The sequence below is a fragment of the Elgaria multicarinata genome, chromosome 14 (assembly GCF_023053635.1).
Source record: "Elgaria multicarinata webbii isolate HBS135686 ecotype San Diego chromosome 14, rElgMul1.1.pri, whole genome shotgun sequence".
NCBI lineage: Eukaryota > Metazoa > Chordata > Lepidosauria > Squamata > Anguidae > Elgaria > Elgaria multicarinata.
This window is the reverse complement of record NC_086184.1, coordinates 26,216,717-26,236,239: the sequence shown is the minus strand read 5'-3', so window position 1 is coordinate 26,236,239 and position 19,523 is coordinate 26,216,717. Positions and strand designations below refer to the sequence as shown.

Genomic DNA, 19,523 nt, shown 5'->3' with positions numbered 1-19,523 from the left:
CCCGCTGGCTGGGTTCACACAACATCACAAGCCACAGCAACCCCTGGTGGGGGCTTGCATAGTCATAATGGCACCCCACACACACCACAGCTCCTCGCTGGTAAATTAACCCGCAGTGGGCTGTCGTGTCATGTGAACTGGCCCAAAGAATATGTAGGCAGTAGAATATGTCGGCAGAATCCTTTACATTATTGTCTGGCCAGAGTGAGAAGTACATGAACAAGTGGACCACTGTGGTGAAGAAGAGGAGCAGGTCTGGGGACCCTGGTCAGCAGCCCCTCTGCAGGTGCCCCATCATGCATGCTTCCACCTTTTAATTGTGGCCATTGCTTTAATCATCATTTATTTAAGTGTGCCACTTCTTTGTAGAGTTCTGCTCCAAGCTGGCTTACATAATATCGAGTGAGCACCTGGATTCAAAATATAACAATATAAATACAAATATCAGAATTAACAGTGGAAATAAGACACTTAATACAGCATCAATAAATCCCAATGCCAGTGTGGCGTGGCGGTTAGACTGTTGGTCAACGCCCGGGTTCAAATCTCTACTTGGCCAAGAAGTTCGCTGGGTGGTTTGGGGCCAGTCACCATCTCTCAGCTTAATCTACCTCACAGGGGTGTACTGCAGATAAAACAGAGGAGCCTGCATGCTGTTTTGAACTCCTTTGAGGAAAAGTGGGTTATAGATATAGGTATGTCATTTAAGTGACCATATAAGATGCCCAGACAAATAAACTAGTTCTCGTGGCTAAGTGCAACCTCCAGTATAAGAGGAAGTAAGCCTATATACACCAGTTGCTGTGGAACATGGTTGGGAGGGTGCTGTTGCACCATGTCCTGCTTGTGGGTCCCTGGTCACAGCTGGTTGGCTACTGTGTGAACAGAGTGCTGGGCTAGATGGACCCTTGGTCTGATCCAGCAGGGCTCTTCTGGTGTCCTTATGTTTTTAAACCAAGGTTTTTTTTAGCTATAGCTATAAGTTGTCTGAATGGAGGGGCACACATTTTTAAGTAGACATTGCAGTGAAGGGTGTGGGGAAAACTCTCCTTCCATAAGAAGCCACTGGCTTCTACCAAATGGGTGAAATAGTCTAGCCATTGAACTCCTGACTACTAATAGCTTTGTATCTCTAGTTTGGTGCCCATCCCCAAAAGGAATTGGGTGTTGAATAACAATAGATTACTAAGTGGCCCCTAACGTCTCCTTTCTTTCCTTCATCTGCTTCTATTAAATAGGACTATGTGTGCAGCTTTGGGCAAGCCCTCCAAGAGGCCCAGAATTGGGGATTTGGATTCTCACCAGACACTGCCTTGGTTTCTTCCCCAATGCAAGGACCATGCTGCCAAGTTTATTTTTGCCCAGTGGGTACTTAACATCTTCTGCTGCTTTTGATGGCATTATGAAAAGCCTTCGTTCGCTTTCCCTGTTTGCTTTATGTTCCTGGCCCTTTTCTGAGGTCTTCCCGTTCCTATGGCCCAATTCAGTCACACTTGCATGGACATCATTCAATTGTTCTCGGGGTGCAAATGTCACAGCTGTTACTACTTGCCAAATTTGTTCAGGCATTGTGTTCCTTCCATCCTAGGTCAAATGCGAGAGACTTCAAATCTGGCTATTGAAGCAAAGTATCTCATTGAGTTGAAATCTTACTTCTGCTCTCTAATATTTCTTTGAAGTGACAATTGGACCTCATTCCTCAAAACAGTTTTATTGCATGCAAATCCTCCTTCGTCTTTGGAGATTTTGATATAGTAAACTTTGCCATGTCATGCTCATTTCCCTGTGACGACTGTGATCAAAAATGCATTGTACACAACGACACACCCACAGAACGAACTGTGGGGCAAATGCAAGAGCTGTAAGAGTGCAATCCTATGCCTGTTGAGGCGGAAAAAAAGTCCCTACGATTTCCAATGTGCCTCTGCCAGTCATGCTGGAGCATGGTGGGAGTTGTAGGCCTTTTTCTATTTCAACAGGCATAGGATTGCGTCTTAATTGTCTTTGCTGAAATGTTGATACCCAGACAGTTTCCTAAGTTTTAAGACAAATGGATTCTAGCACTTTACAACAAGTCAGGCTTCGTAACTCAGATCAGCCCAAAGCTACCCTGCAAGGTTGTTGTGAGGATGAAATAAGGGGCAAAAACTAGGTGTGCAGCCGTGACCTCCTTAAAGGAAAGGTGGGATAAATAAAAGTAATTAAACAAAACTTTTAAAATAGAAATATCCTGATGCCTTAAATTACAGGTTTCCTAAGAAGCAGACAAGGGTGCATTTTCTGAAGAGGGAATGCAAAGACTAAGTCTGATGATTAAATAATATCTGCCCCAAATTCCAGCAGAACTTAAAACGGGGAAGGGTATGTAGAACTGCCTTTGGAAGTCCACCATGCATTGCTCCATCATTGCAGGCTTTTAAGAAGGCCTTGAAAACATTTTTTAAATTATTTTTTTACCGTGGCCTTCTTGTGATGCCTGGCTGCTTTTGTTGCTGTTATCACTATTGTCGCTGCTGGTGGTTTTATTGTTGTTTTTATGCTGTTTTATTGTGTTTATGTTTTTAATATTTTAAATTGGTTTTATGTATTTTATTGCTGTAAGCCACCTTGGGAAGGCTTCTGCCTTGAAAGATGGCCAAGACATGTTTGAAATAGTGCTGTGCCAAAAATTTCTCCTACAAAAATTTCGACCATTCTTATTCAATTTGATATAAAAGAAATTGCTTTCGAAAAGAAATTCAAAGAAGAAATTTTTGGAGAAATTCTCATGGGTTTGGTTCAGGATTCTTGTGCTTGCCTTACTTATGAGATGACTGATGGATATGTGTGTGTGTCTGTCTGTCTGTCTGTCCCCTATCTTTCATTGTACATTCATCTCTGACAGCCTGTAGCCTCCTTGACTTCCTGCACTTCCTGCTTAGGTGAAGACATCATGGAATTTTATTCCTCCCGTAGGGTCTTTTCAATTCAGGAAGTGCAGGCAGCCTGGGAGACTATAGAGCAATGACGAGTTTTGTAATAGAAAGAACAATAGAGACAACACCCTCAGCCACCTCACAGGGATTAGTTGAGGTCGAAAACACCACTAACACCCATTCAAAATAAAATATGGATTGCCCTGAGAATGAGGCAGAAAAATGGAAGCACTTTTCACGAGGAAAGAAAACGTTCAGAGAATTCCAGAGATTTTCCTTTTCTTACCTTCTAGAAATAAAAGGACACTTTTCAGAATTTTCTCCACCATTATTTATTTATTTATTACATTTTTATACTGCCCAATAGCCGAAGCTCTCTGGGCGGTTCACAAAAATTAAAACCATTAAGAACATAATAAAACATCCAACAATCTAAAAACCCAAATACAAAATACAATATAAAAAGCACAACATATTTCATTCCCTCCCCTCAATGCCCTGGAGTGATGCTACGTATATGGGGCAATGTGGAAGATGCAAAATGGGGGGGGGGGGGTTTCAGGCTGACAAAATGGGGGGGGGCAGGTTGATGTTATTTTATTTTTTTGCAGTGGAAGTGCAAAAAACCCTTTAGAAAAAAGAAAGAAAAAGAAATAAGCTGTTGCCTACCTGTGAGAAATGGCTGGAGAATTTCTCCTCCCCCTGGAGAAATTTGGTGAAATTGTCCCCCCAATTTCTCTACCCCAAAATAGGGTGGAGAATGTTGAGAGGCTGCTTGTGCACAGGTCTAGCTTTCAATCAAGAAATAAATTCACTTTCACTCCCAAACCATAAGGGAGGTGTACATGAGAGAACAACATTCTTTCAAAATTCCAAATGTGCCCAAGTGGCAAAAAAAAAGGTGGGGACACCCTGCCGTAGGCCATACTGTTTGGGAATTAGGGGAGGTGCAGTCTAGCACATCTGAAGAGCATGGGGTTTGGGAGTGCGGCCTTAAAGTATGTAGGGGGTCCTGGCTTGGATTATTCCCACTGTGGTACAAGAGGAGGGCCTGTCACTTCAAGCTCCTTCAAGCCGTCATTCGCAGAACAACGGCCCTGCTTTTCTGACATTTTGCAAATGCCTTCATTGGGCTTTGTTCCACATTTGCCATGCAGATGAGTCTTTTGAAATTGTGCGTGGAGAAGCATCAGGTGGGAAACTTCTGAACGTGAAGACATTTTCTCTTAATTTTTATTTTGTAGTTCAGCCAGCTGGTATCCAGCGATTTGAAAGCTCTGGGAAGAAACTCGTATACGTTCTGCACAGATGGCCAGTTACTCATTCGGCAGGTCCTTCATCCTGAGGCCTCAAAAAAGGTACGCAGCTGATGTGTGCAGGCAGTAGGCTTAAGAATACCCAGTAGGTGGTGCTGGTATTGATCCGGTATCGTTAAACTGAACTTGGAATGAACAGCCCTTCAAAGAAAGGATCGTCTTCTGTAAAGCAGACACGATCACCCTACTGGTATCACCCAGAGTGTTCTGCAATTTGCTCATTGCTTCAGTTTGGGGAATGCTTGCTAGGGTCAAGCTTTTGACTCCCTGGGATTAGATTCTGAATGTAGAGCTGGGGGAAGCCTTTTATGGGCCTAGCTGGGTGGTATATGCTTTCCCCTAGGGCTGGCCCTATCATTAGACAGAGTGAGGCAGCTGCTCAGTAGAGGCTGGTGGCTCCAATGTCATGGGCAGTGAAGCTGCTCTTGAGTTTCAGTTAGAACCAGTCATAAAGGATCTATCCAAGGTGCTGAATCTATTTTGGGGTTAGGGTTCAGCCACCAGCCTTCACACTAGCTGTTGATGTTGGAGGTTGTTCACGACTGGGAGACAGATGAGAATGGGGACAACCCAACCAGCTGTTCCCCTCTCTTGAAGGACAGAGCTGTGCCACCTGCCCTGGCCTGTTTCCCTAAGCTAGCCCACTTGCTCTCCAGGGTCCCATCACCAGCACTGAAGTAAGATCCAACTGCTAGCCCGTTCGGAGTGGAGATCGGTGCCATCTTTTCCTTCACCTCAGGTGGCAAAATAGCTTGAGCCAGCCCTGCCCCCTTCTTGTTCTTCCCCCATTCTTTACTGCTACCTCTGTAGGATGGAGAACTCCACTGTTGAGGCTGTAGGGGTACTACTTGTTGGAGATCCAACATTAACAGAGAGGAATTGGAGTCAACGCAGGGGAGCAGCTTTGTGCTAGGAGCCATGTTGCAATTACAATAGGATCAGCTCTTGTGAGATACGACTCAGTTTTGTTTTCCTCCCTGGTTTTCTTCTTTTATATATACCTTTGTTGTTCATTCTTGTTTGTTCTCCATCTTCAGTCCCTGTATGGAAACTTCTAATGATAAAACTGGATTGCCTTGAGGCATTAACCCAGCCTTCCTCAACCTAGCACCCTCCAGATGGGTTGAACTACAATTCCCAGCATCCCCCAGCCGGTCCAACACATCTGGAGGCAGAAGGTTGAGGAAGGCTAATTTAATAGAACTAGCTTTTAACTAGATGTCTTGTAACTAAGGGTAGACTTCAACACAATTCTTATTTAGAGTAGACTCATTGACATGAATGGGATTTAAGTTAGTCATGACTTAGTTGAGTTCCATTCATTTCAATGGGTCTGCTCTAAGTAGGGTTTTAGCATGAGCACATGCAACTGAAACAGCCTGTTTCCTCCTGCCTCCGTTCCTCTGTTTCCCCTGTGTGGTGTTTTAGATTGTAAGCTTCTCAGGGTGCACACCTGCCCTCTTGCACTCTTTTAAGCACTATGCAAAATGATGGCACTATACATGTATACATGTGTTGTTTTTATACTGTTGTTCTTATGTTTCTGATATTTTTTTAAATTTTGTATACTTTTTAAAGTTTACCATTTTTAACTGATGTAAACTGCCCCAAGAGCTTCGGCTGTGGGGCGGTATATAAATGTAATAAATAAATAAATAAATATAAATAAATAAATAAATAAAACAAAAATAATGATGTTTTGGGGTTAATCTTTTTAGTGGGCCTGCATTGGAGAAAACTATTGAGGCCCTGAAGGACTTCATCATGCTCAATGTGTGTTATTTTTCCCTTCCTTGATCCTCTTCTCATCATAGAATCTCCTCCTGTCTGACTGCTTTTATTCGTTTTATGATCTACGCAAAGAATTTCACGAATGCTACCCTAACTCAGCCGCCGTGAAGGATCAAACTATCCAGTCTATGGCAGAATGTATCCTTTTTAATTGTTCTAAAGGTAGATTGACGCCTTGTGTTCTAAGACCGGGATGCTGATTGGTGGTCCTGGGACAAATCAGGTGCTACACGTTTTAATTCAAGTGTGATGAAAATTTTCTTTTGTGTAAGGAAATGGTAAAACATGTTTAAACTGTAAGAGAGAGAGCTTAGACTGTAACACCCCACTCTCTTGAAGGAGGGTGCCGTGAAATAGAGGACTGACAGGATAGTTACTGTCAAATGGCACTCAGTGACTGGGTTCGCACGACATGCTAACCCACACTCAAATGCTGAGTTGTTTGTTGAACCATGGGTTAGCGTGTTGTCTGAACCCAGGATGTTTTCCACAGGGTGGCTGGTTAACCATGCAGCATGGCTTATTTTTCTTGAACAAGCCACCTTGAGAACCCAAGGGTTGTTGTTGGGTTGTTCAGCATGGTTAGCAAGCCACAATGCATGGTTAACGAGCCACCCTTCGGAAAATGTCATGGGTTCAGACAACATGCTAACCCACAGTTCAACAAACAAGGCAAACAACGTACATTTAACCACTGAGTGTGGGTTAGCACATTGTGTGAACGGCCCCAGTGCATAGGAGAGTCTGTCTATTGGTCATGTTACATAGCAAAATACCATTTTGGCTACCAGATCACTGCTCAGAGAATAAAAAACCTAGAGAATACAGTCATGGGCCATCTCTGTCCTACAAAATATAAAATTCATCCCAGAACAAGACGAGATGTTCTTTTCTAATCCACAGCATAATATTGCCAAGCAGACTCTTGTCCATAGTAGGGTGAAGGCAACTTCATACATGACTCAGGCCAAAATCTGAATGTTGGAGGCTTCATGTGGGGCCATAGTATTTATCAGGCACTTACCATATGTGTCAACTCAATGTTGCATTGCTGGGCATGCTTCACCTAAACAAGCTCTCAGTTATCCTCACGGGATATCCTGTGGTTAGTTGAGAGAGAGCAGCTTGTCCAAGACTAGTCAGTGAGTTTGCAGAAGGAGACATGAATGGGCGAGTCAAGAAGATGGGCCCCCAAAAATGAATGCCTTGGCAATGCAGCACATGTGTATTCAAATCACTTCCCCCACTTTTAGACTGTCTGGCCTTCCCATCACTACTGTGAAGTACCAGCAATCCATGGGACTAGACCAGCCTTCCTCAACCGGGGGCGCTCCAGATGTGTTGCGCCCCAGGTTGAGGAAGGCTGGACTAGACCTTTGCAAATGTCATGGGTCCCTTCTGTAGACTCCACTATAGGTTGGACATGGTTGGGCTCCTCCCAGGGGTCCACACCCCAGCAGGGACCCACTGACAAGAGCCGCCTGGGCTTGTTCCTCCTTGTCACCCTTGCAACCTGCTTGTCCACCTGCCACTTGCTCTGGCCAGGACGGTGATGGTGGTGCAAAAGAGCAGCAGTAGATCTGACTGCCTACTTGTTCACTGGTTCTCTCCCTAACAGGCAAACAAGTGGCAGCAGTGATGTGAAAGAGCAGGACAAGGAGGAACACTAGACACTGGTGAGAATGGTGGTGAGAAAGTAGGGAAGTGGGCACCCATTGAGGGTATGTTACCCAAGAGCCCCTCCAAAACCTGGAGCTGGCCATGGTGGTAACCATGCTGCTCATGTCTTTGAGCATGTATGTGTAGAATCATAGAATAGCAGAATTGGAAGGGGGCCTACAAGGCCATCGAGTCCAACCCCCTGCTCAGATCTATTGTGTAGATCTATTGTGGTAGGATCTTTTGCTTTTTGCTTTTTATTTGATGAAGCTCTTGACAGCGTCAGCCAACAAACAAATAGTCCTTTTGCCAGAGATTTCAAGCAGGAGAAAAGGCCTAGCTCGGGATTTCCTACATTGAGCAGGGGGCTTAGATTAGATGGCCTACAAGCCCCACTCCCAAGTTCATGAGTATTAACCAGATGGTGATGCCTGTAGTGGGTCCCCATTATTTGTGAAATCATTATTCGTCCTGTTTTCTTGAACCTGCCATCCAGATATAGGCTATGGGATAGATGAAACAGAGGAAGATTTTGGAGTGTGGCAAGTGAAGGCCATGGTGGCCATTATTCTCAGCATGCTTCCAGATTCATGCAGTAAGTGAAGATACTTTTGCTGGGCCTGGGGCATTCTACCCACCCCACCCCACCCTGGTGAAAAATGTAGTTCCTGCCTTAGCCAAGAAATGGCACTTTCGTCTGTTGCTCCTGTCTTCTGTGTGCATTTAGATTTTTAACTTCTCTGTGTTTTTATCAGTTACAGATCACAGGTTTACTTCCCCGGAAACCGTGAAATACAAATACGAAACTGGGCCCTGGTAAGTGGTTTGTTCATAGGCCAGTATCGAAAAAATGATGGGCTGCCTGCCTCTTCCTCCCCCAGGTGATTGTTTGGCCCGAGAGGAGAGTTTTCATTTTATTTCAAGTCCTTTTGATTGGAGGGAAGTTAGGATGTGTCTGTTACATGCTGGGAATTGTGGGATTTTTTCTCCCTCTAAACATGCATGGGATTGTGTTCTAAGAGTCTTGTGGCACCTTAAAGCTTGTCGCATAAACACTTGTGGACTAGACTTGAGTGCATTTCATCAGACGTGGGAAGTCAGGTGTTTATATATAACACTTCCCGCATCTGAAGAAGTGGACTGTGGTCCACAAATGGCATGCCATCATTAATTTGCTAGTCATCAGGGGGTTGTTGGGAGTTGTAGGACTTTTTTTTCTGCCTATACACACATTTGCACCCTTGAGGAATCAGTAGCTACATGGTGTACTCGTGGCCACTGGCTTAGAGGACTTTCAATGGGGATTGTGCCAATTCCCAGAGGAGACGTCTACCAGGGGCTACTGGTTCATGATGGCTGTGTGCTGTCTCCCAGGGTCAGAGGCTGCATGGGATGCTATTGCCCTTATGCCCTGCTTGTGGTCTTCCCCTGGGCATCTAGTTGGCCACTGTGAGAAACAGAATGCAAGACTCAATGGCCCTTTGCTCTCTCATCTCACACTATTGCCCCACTCATGCTCTTCGCTCCTCTGATGCCATGTTTCTTACCTGCCCAGGGGTCTCTACTTCCCTTGCTCGGCTTCATCCATTTTCTTCCGCTGCCACTTATGCCTGGAACACTCTTCCAGAACTTTTGTGAACCACAAGTTCAATCACAGTTTTTAAAGCTCAGCTAAAAACGTCTCTTTTTTTCTAAAGCTTTTAGAACTTGATTTTGATCTTTTATACTGTTAGTTTTACTCTACCCTGTGCCTGTTTGGTGCATTCTTTTCCCCTTCTTATTGTTTTATTATGATTCTATTAGAATGTAAGCCTATGCGGCAGGGTTTTGCTATTTTATTGTTTTACTCTGTACAGCACCATGTATACTGATGGTGCTATATAAATAAATAAATAATAATAATAATAATAATAATAATAATAATAATAATAATAATAATCCAGCAAGCTTGCTGACATTTTATCCCATTTGCAGTGGCAGGGCCTTCACATTTTTACTTGGGCCTTGGCAAAAAGCTGCCCGGTGAGCCTGAGGTCCGTCAGTGCCTCGTTCTAACCCTTGTCCACCCACCCCTCTTTGAGCACCAGACTCCCTCCATACAAGCTGCTTTTGAATATCCCACCATCACCACCATTTCAAAAGCAGCTTGCTGTGTGACCTGGGGCTGGACTCTGGGTTCAAAAGTAAAAGCATACCACTGATGGCATCAAAGCTATTGTGCAGTCCTTTGGATCCTGGTCTTGGTTCCTAAGGGTATGGATGTTCATCTCAAATGTCTGGAGTGGGATGCCTAAGAATGGCCAAATAGAATTGATCTTATTTTTATCCAAAAGAGGAGTCAAAGAGAAAATACTCCCAGTACTGGATATAGTGACATATTGAATAGATACTTGCAGTGTAATTAGGAATAAAAATTATGGAGTCCTTGGATCGGTAGGTGATTTGATGTGTCTTTCCTTAACTTTTTCTTTTCACAGTAGTAAATCGGAAGCAGTAGACAGCGAAACCGTAATACGTGCAAGAGGACTCCCTTGGCAGTCTTCCGATCAGGACATTGCCCGGTTTTTCAAAGGCCTTAATATTGCCAAGTAAGAGGGCTAGATCCGCGGTGTAATTCCTCCTTCCAGTGTCATTTCACTTTTCCTTTGCTACAAATTGTTGTGCATGATTTTATGGGCTTCCCTTGCTGATCACCATTTTTAATGGATTCTGGATGAGAGGTAGAAAAAGAGGCCTTTTATGCTAGCGACTTGTGCTGTCAGTGTCAAATTCAAGGCCCAGCTCTCTCTTCTGGTGGTTCTTTATCTTCATATAAATACTGGGCAGCCCTTCAGATAGAGGACGACTTCAGGATATTTGCCAGTCCTCCAGCAAGTAGAGGAGTAGAGGACTGGCCTCTGTAAAAAAGGACACTTGGGCACCCTAGGTCAGTACATAAAGCAGACCGCTGAGAGGCTCATTGCTTTGTTTTTTAAAAGAGCAAGTTTCTAGCCCCTTAGGTTGGAGAGAAGAAGGTTTTTGTGAACCACCCAGAGAACTCCGGCTATTGGGTGGTATAAAAATGTAATAAATAAAATAAATAAAATAAAAGGAAAGGAAAAGCTGCTACTCAGGTCTTAGAGACCAGAATGGGCTGCACTGGGGCAATTTAGTTCAACAACTTTCCAAAGCTGTGGTCCCCGTCACTCTGTCCTTGCGTAACCATTTCTTCTTTTTAAGGGATGGGAGTACAGCGCTTTTAATGCACATGGCAATAACATAAGCTAGGAAGGCAAGCCCCTGCCTTGAGGCCCCATTCCCACAAGCAGCAGCCAAGGGGAGGGGAGGCCGGTTTCCAGATTGGATCATTTCAGATTGCAAGTTGAAGGGATTCGCAGGACTGAAAGCTCAATGTGCACAAATTCCCCGCACATAGAAAACTGGCAGTGTTAGGGAGAATTCTAGGTTGCAGCCCTTCTCTTTGACTTGCCAGTTTTCCATGCGTGGGGATTTTATTGCTTTCCTGTACATATGTAGGTATCAAGGAGCTTTCATGGATGGGAGTCCCACCTGCGGCAGCAGCAATTATTATTATTATTTATTTATTTATTACCCACCTCTCCCTCTGGATCCCAAATACAAAACACCATAAAATACATAAAACTGGTTAAAAACATATAAAACTAATACATTATCAAAAGGCATCTTAAAATCCAACTGGGTAGGCCTGCCAGAAGAGTTCAGTCTTTATGGCTTTCTTAATTTCGGGAAGACCGTCACAGCCAAGAAGCACATTTGCTACCATATCTGGAAGACCTAACTATCGCAGAGAGGGCTATAGCTCAGCACCATGCAGAAAGTAACAAGTTCAGACCCCAGTTTCTTCTAGTAGGTCTAGGGCAGAATTCTGCCTGAAACCCCAGAGAGCTGTTGCTGCCAGTCAGTGTCTAGAATACTGGTCTAGATGGACCAAGGGTCTGACTCGGTATAAGGCAGCTTCCTATGGCAGTGGGCAAAGTGAACTGCAGCAGCAGGAGGAAGGTTTAGTAGCAGCTGTCCACCTTGGTGCAGTAGAAGGAAAGATGGGGAACCAGAGACCTCGCCACCAACTCTGCTGAGGGACCAGCTCCATTTGGCAGCTCCGCTACCTGAACTGTTTCCATTCTAGCCGGTTGTCATAAATCCTACTGTACAACTTGAAGAATTGGTGCCTGTGTCTGCACATTTTCCTCTTCCCTCCCCATCCTTTCTTCCTTTTTTGCCATATCATTTCAGCTGTAAGTCTGAGGACAGCGACTGTCCTATTCTTAATCTTTGTAAGCTCTGGTGGGAGCCTTTTTTATGGTGTTTTAAATAAATAAAGGGAGAAGCAAGGGTATTTGGCAACACTGAACTTCCTCATAAACATCCTTCAGATTGCAGCCTTAGTTGTCAGCTCAATTCTTAAGTTTTACTTTAAATAAGTCTTGCCTCTATACTTGTTCCCCACCCCCACCTGAAGACTTAAGAGTCTTTGCAGCAGGGGTACGAGGAATGATCCCTTCTTCTTAATCTTCATGGTGTGTCTTTTTTTCTCTTCCCTCTAGAGGTGGCGTGGCCCTGTGTCTGAATGCCCAAGGAAGGCGGAACGGAGAGGCCCTCGTGCGATTTGTCAACTCTGAACAGAGGGACCTGGCCCTGGAGCGACACAAACACCATATGGGGAGCAGGTACATTGAGGTATGTTGGATGGGCACAGGTGAGAATCTTATCAGATATTGTTGGTGTCAGGATCTGTCTTCCTGGTGAGCACTCCGAATTGGACGTACAGCCTGAAGACGTAGACGAGCCAAGACAGGAAGCAGGGGCGGAAATTCTCCAAGACTCCAGGAGTCAAGAAGGAATCTTCCCAGGAGCTTATTGGACAGGAAGCCCAGGCTCAGAGATCATCCTCCCCACCTCTGGGAACTCAAGTCTTTGTGGGAGGGAGGGGGAACACCAGAATTGACAGATCCCAGAGTTTGTGATAGAGTCAAGCAGGTGGAGTTGACAGGAGGTGGGAGGTAGACCGCTAGGTTAGCCACTTGCCAGAGCTTACAACTTGAAGACTTGCCCTGAGGGAGGGGTTTGGTTAAAGCCTGTTGGGCACTGCAGGAAACTGTCCATTTCGTTGAGAGGCAACTGCCTTGCTTGTTTAGGCTACTTAAACTTAGAGGATAGGTCCTAGCATCAGGTGTGAAGAGGTGTCTATTTACTGAATAAAGGTTTGTGGATTGAAGGGCAGACCTCTTTACTGTCCCACATCTCTGCTGGAGGGCTTGGAATCAAAATAGCTAGCCCCCTTGGCCTGTACACGGAAAGGTGGGATTTAAATATTAATGAGTAAGTAAATAAATCCTTAAAACAATTTCATAGTTTTTCATTAAATTGAAACCGTTGTCAGATTATTGTCAGAACAATATTTGGTTGGTCGGTCTTTGTTTTCAAAAACTATTACTTAATTTGGAAGTAATTTGATTCCAATATCAGTTCAGTAAAGTGTGTTTTGCCCAGGTAGGACGGTTCAAAAAACCCATCTCCAAAAGCAAAAACAAACCAAAAAAAAATGCTCAAGAAAGGGTGCCCTCCTAATGTTTTTATTCAGATTTAACAGCATCAACTCCCGCACTAATAGTGTAAGGATTTTTGCCTTATTTTATTTCAGGTTTACAAAGCAACGGGGGAGGAGTTTCTGAAGATTGCTGGAGGTGAGGAGAAATTGAGAGTAAATCTACAAAGCTTTTAATTGCGAGTTTGCTACTGGAAATTTGGGTGACCAAAATAGCCGTTAAGAAAATTATTTAAAAACTTAAATCCGTAAGTGCAAGTGGTATCCTACTGTATTATTACTACACCATCAATATGCTTGGTGCTTTTACAGTATACTGTCCATGCTCTGATAGCTCCTAGGTTAGACTACTGTAATGTGCTCTACGTGGGGCTGCCATTGAAGACTGCATTTAGTTCAGAATGCAGCTGTGAGTTTACTAACTGGGACTGGTCATGATGGTGATATATTGCTTGTGCCATGCCAGTTGCTCAGTTTAAAAGTGGCGGTTTTGACCTTTGAAGAACTTCTTGCCTTAGCACCACTTCCCTCCATATACACCTCCTGATGTTATGATATTTGGTAGAGGGACTTCACAAATGGCAGGGCAGCTGCTTCTTGAGAGAGGGTCTTCTCAGTGGTGACTCCCCAGAGAGGGAGACTTGGCCACCTACCTTATCGTCCTTTTAACACCAAGCCAAGAAATCTTATTTTCCAAAACATTTGGCATTCAGCTTTAATCTGGCAGGCTGTTTTAGACTGCTTTGAGTTTTTGTTGTTTTTTTTTAAATTAATTTTATTTATTAAACTCCATTTAACAAAGCAGTTTTTTAAAAAGTTAAATATATATATATAAACTTACAAGTCAGACAGCGTTTCTAATAAATACACAAACACGATTTCTGTAGTTGCCGAACCGAGCTTATTTCCTTCAATTTACTGTAGTCAGAGGAAGATTTGTTAAACCAGAGTTGGATATGTGGTGGGTGTGTAAGGCCCTGAAGCAGTTCTGGGAAACTATCTTCAATATAATTTCTAAGGCCACTGATCAGATAATCTTCCCAGAACCAAGCCTGGCCCTGCTGTCCCTGCCCAACGCTCTAAACCCCTCCCTTACCCATAAAGAATTGGTATTTATCCTCCTTATGGCAGCTCGTTTAGAAATCGCCGAACACTGGAAGGATCCGAAGGGCCCTACACTCACTGGATGGAAAGGGAAAGTGTGGGGTATAGCCTGCTCTGAAAAATTAACCTACCACCGCAGAGTCTCGTCGGGCCAACTTAGCTATGACCCATTCAATGAAATATGGTCTCCTTTTCTCAATTACATCAATGGTACAGATGTGGCATCCAACACTGCTTTGAGTTTGTTACATTTTTCTGGCATCTCCAATTTAATTGTCTGGTTCTCTTGTGTAAGCCACCTTGGGAATATGGTTTGAAGGGCAGTATGAAAAGACCTCTAATAAATAATATCAAGTGGGACCCAACAAGAAAATGTTGCAGTGTGACGTGATTCTCTTCAGGTTTCTACTGCTCTCTTCTGCCCTCCTTCTCCAGTTTACTGTTCCTCCCCTGCCCCAATAGTCAGCCAGCAATCTGTGCCACAGGGCATGCGCAGGGCCTGCTGGGCTGCTTTAGGCCTCCCTCTGCCCCTTAAGGTGTTTTTTTTAAAAAACAAACAAACCAAACCTAAATATCTTTTGTACTTCTTCAAATGTTGGGCTACCCCAAAGCCTGCTGATTCTCTCCTGTTGCTGTCAGTTTGGCTGCATAAGAGAATGGAGGTTGCTACTCATGGGGTATAATACTGACCCTGTTCAGACAACACCCTGAGCCACAGAGTGGTTAAGCATTTTGAGTTAAACATTATGGCTTAATGCATCATGTAAACCAGCGGTTCCCAAACTTTTTCAGGTAACCGCCCCCCTGGTTCCACAAACTTATGCCCAGTGCCCCCTACCCTACACTGTAAAAATAATTATTCAGAATAGCGGTTTTCAACGACCCACTAAGGAAGATAATAACAATAAAATTCAAAACAGTAACAATTAATTGAATATTTATTCAAAACCCAATTACATTTTTTTAGTTTGTTCAATTCAACATAATTGATGAACTTGATCCAGTGATAGCATCTTTTCAAAGTCTGATAGTCATTTAGCAAGAATATTAGATATCACATTTAGTAACTAGGGTAGAGTACCTCACTATTCTGTAAATTCTTAATGTGATGGATTGATGAAGTGATACCAGTTTCCCAATGTCTGGTTTAAAGTCACTTAACATGAGTCTTAAATCACCACGTTTAGAAATCTGGAGTTGATTTCTTTGCTTGGAGAGAAGTAGGCAGACCACACTAAAACCACATCCCACCAAATATGATGTTGGAAATGCAACCAGGAGCTTCTGAACCACTCTCCATAGTGCAGGGTAGCGATCAGAAATTTCCTTCTGAAACCAAAACTCCTGGTACGGAAAAGACCACCTTGAGTGCCCCCCTGCCGCCCCTTTGCCTCTTAGCGCCCCCCTTGCTGCCCCCTTGCCTCTTAATGCCCCCCTATGCAATCCCACCACCCCCAAGGGGGCAGTACCACCCACTTTGGGAACCACTGATGTAAACCATGGCTTAACATGTCACATGAACCATTCCGAACCATGGTTGCTGTATAACCATGGTTTAAACACGTACACTAACCGTTTGCTGCAAAAAGGGTTAGCAGGCAAACCATGGCTTATCGTGTCATCTGAACAAGCCCCAATAAAGAGCCAAAGAAGAACGCTCCTACTCTGATACAGTTTACGCTTCAGTATGTCCCAGCCTGGTGCTCTCCAGATGTGTTGGACTACAACTACTCCCATCATCCCCTGGGAATGATGGGAGTTGCCATCCAACACATCTGGAGGGCACCTGGCTGGAGACTGTTATTAATAGCGTGTAGGGAGACTGAACGTTTGACACTACTTAACAGATGCTGCAGAAGAGTAGATACCATTTGATAGCGCTGCAACATTTAATCAAGCAGTTGGATTAAGTGGGGGAGGGGTTGACCAGTTAGAATAGCCTTCCCCAACTTTGTAACCTCCAGATGTTTTAGATTACAACTCCCAGAATTCCTGGCCATCAGCCTGGCTGGCTGGGGCTGCTGGGAGTTGAAGTCCAAAACATCTGGAAGGTACTAGGTTGGAGAAGGCTGAGTTTGAAAGTTGGGTAAGGCTCAGTGTTGTTATATAGAGGCAAACGGTTGTCATCCATTTTCTTCTAGGCACCTCAAATGAAGTAGCCCAGTTCCTCTCCAAGGAGAACCAAGTCATCATCCGGATGAGGGGCCTGCCGTTCACAGCCACTCCGGAGGATGTCCTGGGCTTTCTGGGAGCCGAGTGTCCAGTCACAGGAGGGAAGGAGGGACTCCTCTTTGTCAAGTATCCAGATGGACGGCCTACAGGAGATGCTTTTGTCTTGTTTGCCTGTGAAGAGTATGCACAGAATGCACTTAAGAAACACAAGGAGATCCTTGGGAAGCGTTACATTGAGCTCTTCAGAAGCACAGCAGCAGAAGTCCAGCAGGTTGGAGCAGTTCTCTATTCTGGTCATTGTCTCTCTCTGTTTTTAGCATTCCTTGTGCTTCGCCGGTGTGGCATATTAGGGGTGGGCAATTCGTGGCCCTCCAGATGTTTTTGCCTACAATTCCCAGCAATCCGATCCAGCAGAGCCAATAGTGAAGCTCAATGGGACTTGTAGAACAAGACATCTACAGCACCACAAACTGCCCACCCTTGACAATAGGGTAAGAGACTCAATTCCTGCTACTGTTTATCCAACCCTTGGTTTGCAGCTACCCCCTTAGTGTCCGTTTTCAAGTCGACTGGCAAAACTGGTATATGACGTTTCTGCCATAAGCTTTGTTGTTCAATTGGGTCACGTGAATCAATGCCAATGAGTGTGCTGAGATCTGAGTTTCTTATATTAAGAGCACGGTTGGTTCTTGACTGCTGAAGCCATCAGGGCCTGTGAATAGATTCTGTTTTCACCCCAGCAATGTCAGAGTAGACAGTGGGGCTGTTCAGACAACACATGAACCCGCACTCCATGGTGGAGCGTAGGTTGTTCATTGAACTGTGGGTTAGTGTGTTGTCTGAATGTCTACAGAGCAGCCTGTTAACCATGCAGTCTGGCTTATTTTCTCAATCAAGCCACAAGAACCCATGGCTTGTTATTGGGATGTTCAGGGTGGTTAACAAGCCACACTCTGTAGTTAGCAGGCCACCCTGCTGACAGACTGACAACACGCTAACCCATGGTTCAACTCAAACTCAGCCACCTAGTGTGGGCTAGCGGGTTGCCTGAATGCCCCCATTTTTAGAACAATGGGCCATTGGTCAGACTTTAACCAAGTTTCATGATCACGCAGGGAAAATAAGCCATCGTAGCTTATGTTCCCTCCTTATGCCTGCCAGAAATAAGCCAACAAATTAACATAGTTACCCTCCCCAGACATAGGTTATCATGACGTCTGAACTCAGAGAGGGGGCATGGCTGGGATGGTTTACAACAATTATTAATAAAAGTCTTATCTGAAGTTTATTTTATGGTAGCTCTATAAAATAACCTTTACCTGTAAACTCTCTTAAACCCATTTTGCTTCTTGTGGGATGGTTTACAAACCAGCTTGAAATCCATGGCTTGTTCTAGGGTTGCTGGGTGATTTGTAAACTGCCCCAGACACCCATCCTCACTGAGTTCGGACATCATGACAACTAGGGGTGTGCACGGACCCCCCACTCCGCTTCACTTTAAGATCCGCCATTTTCGGATTGGCCCACTCCGCCTGTGCCCACTCCGCTCCGCTCGGAGCTCCGGATCCGGATCGGAGCTCCGGTCCCCCCCCCATAGGGGGGTTACCGGGCCCTGCCGCCATCGCCGCCCATGCGGCGACGGCGGCAGAGCCCGGTAAGGAGGAGGGGGGCCTTACCTGCCTCCGTCCGCGGTCCGTCACCGTCTTCAATTGAGCCCGTGGTTCCACCAGGAAGTCTGGGCCGCAAGTGCGGCCCAGACTTCCTGCTGGAACCACGGGCTCAATTGGAGACGCTGACGGACCGCGGATGGAGGCAGGTAAGGGAGAGGAGGGCGGGGGGGCGTTACCGGGCCCTGCTGCTGTCACCACATGGGTGACAGCGACCGGTAAACCCCACTTACCTTTCCGGCGGAGCTCCGGATCGAGGCGAAGGATCCGCCTTCACCTCGATCCTCTCCGCCACGTTCCGCCGGCCCCCCAATCCTCTTCGCCTCCGCCTTAAGGGCAGGCGAAGCCCCCCGCTCCGCTCCTGCTTCTCCGGTCCGATTAGAAGCGGAGCACATCCCTAATGACAACCCATGGCTGGACAGGGTGGCTAGGCTAATTAGGTGGCTCAAAACCAGCACACGCCAAGAGGGGAAAGGAAACGCCATGGACTGTCTGAGGAGTTGTAGCCGAACACATCTGGGAGGCAGCAGGCTGGGAGAGGCTGATGTCCTCTGAACAACTGTAGGGGTCCAAGCAGATACGCTTTCCTAGGCCTGCTATCTGGGGTCCTCTTAACTGGGAAAAACAGGGATGGTACCTGAGATTACCTTGATGCACAGTACTCTGCTAATGAGACACACACGCCCCATCCCGCTCTCGTACTTCCCTTTCGCGATTCTTCCCAAGAGCTCAGGAAATCATGTCCTTCTCCGTCTTTCATTATGAATGGCTGAATGCAAATCCACCCAGGCGCTGAGCCCAGCAAAGCGGCCGCCCTGCTTTGCAGCCCTTTAGCAACAGGCTGGACATTTCCGAGCAGGGAACGACCTGGCCTGAACCCCAGCAGAGTCACTACGTTAGGCTGCTGCAGGGATAGCAGCGGAGAGTCCTGTGGCACCTTTCAAAGCCTCCCCGGCTCCTGGTGACGGAAGCTTTCTAGGCCAGAGAGCTGCTGACCGAATCAAGAACGTTACCCGGGCGGCAGCCAGCCTAATTGCCTCCCCCTCCTTCTCCATAATCAGGGCTTTTTTTTTTAACAATGGGCCCCAACAGGCAGCCTGTCTCCAATTACTTCTGTCTGGTTTCTGTCTGTTGGGAGAGACCCAAGCGGGAGCAACTCAAAATTTAACCATTGAGAATTGGAAGGCTGTGTGTGTGTTGTGTTGTGTTGTGTTGTGTTGTGTGTGTAGAGGGAGAGATTCCCCTGAGTTTATGATCTTTTGCCAGATGGGGGGTATCTTTCCACACATGGGAAAGGTAGGGGCATGCACTTATTTGCAAGCAGCAGTGACAT

At 45.4% G+C, this 19,523-nt stretch overlaps 1 protein-coding gene across 2 annotated transcripts in view; it reads left to right on the top strand.

The window, feature by feature from the left end:
• ESRP2 (epithelial splicing regulatory protein 2) overlaps positions 1–19,523 on the top strand; it is a 74,600-nt gene that overhangs the window by 28,151 nt on the left and 26,926 nt on the right. For both annotated transcript variants that reach the window (XM_063141306.1, XM_063141305.1), the window contains exons 4-11: positions 4,160–4,273; positions 6,046–6,160; positions 8,178–8,276; positions 8,437–8,497; positions 10,159–10,269; positions 12,247–12,379; positions 13,344–13,386; positions 16,493–16,794. In XM_063141306.1, the coding sequence (XP_062997376.1) occupies positions 4,160–4,273; positions 6,046–6,160; positions 8,178–8,276; positions 8,437–8,497; positions 10,159–10,269; positions 12,247–12,379; positions 13,344–13,386; positions 16,493–16,794 (978 nt within the window). The remainder of the gene's footprint in view (positions 1–4,159; positions 4,274–6,045; positions 6,161–8,177; positions 8,277–8,436; positions 8,498–10,158; positions 10,270–12,246; positions 12,380–13,343; positions 13,387–16,492; positions 16,795–19,523) is intronic.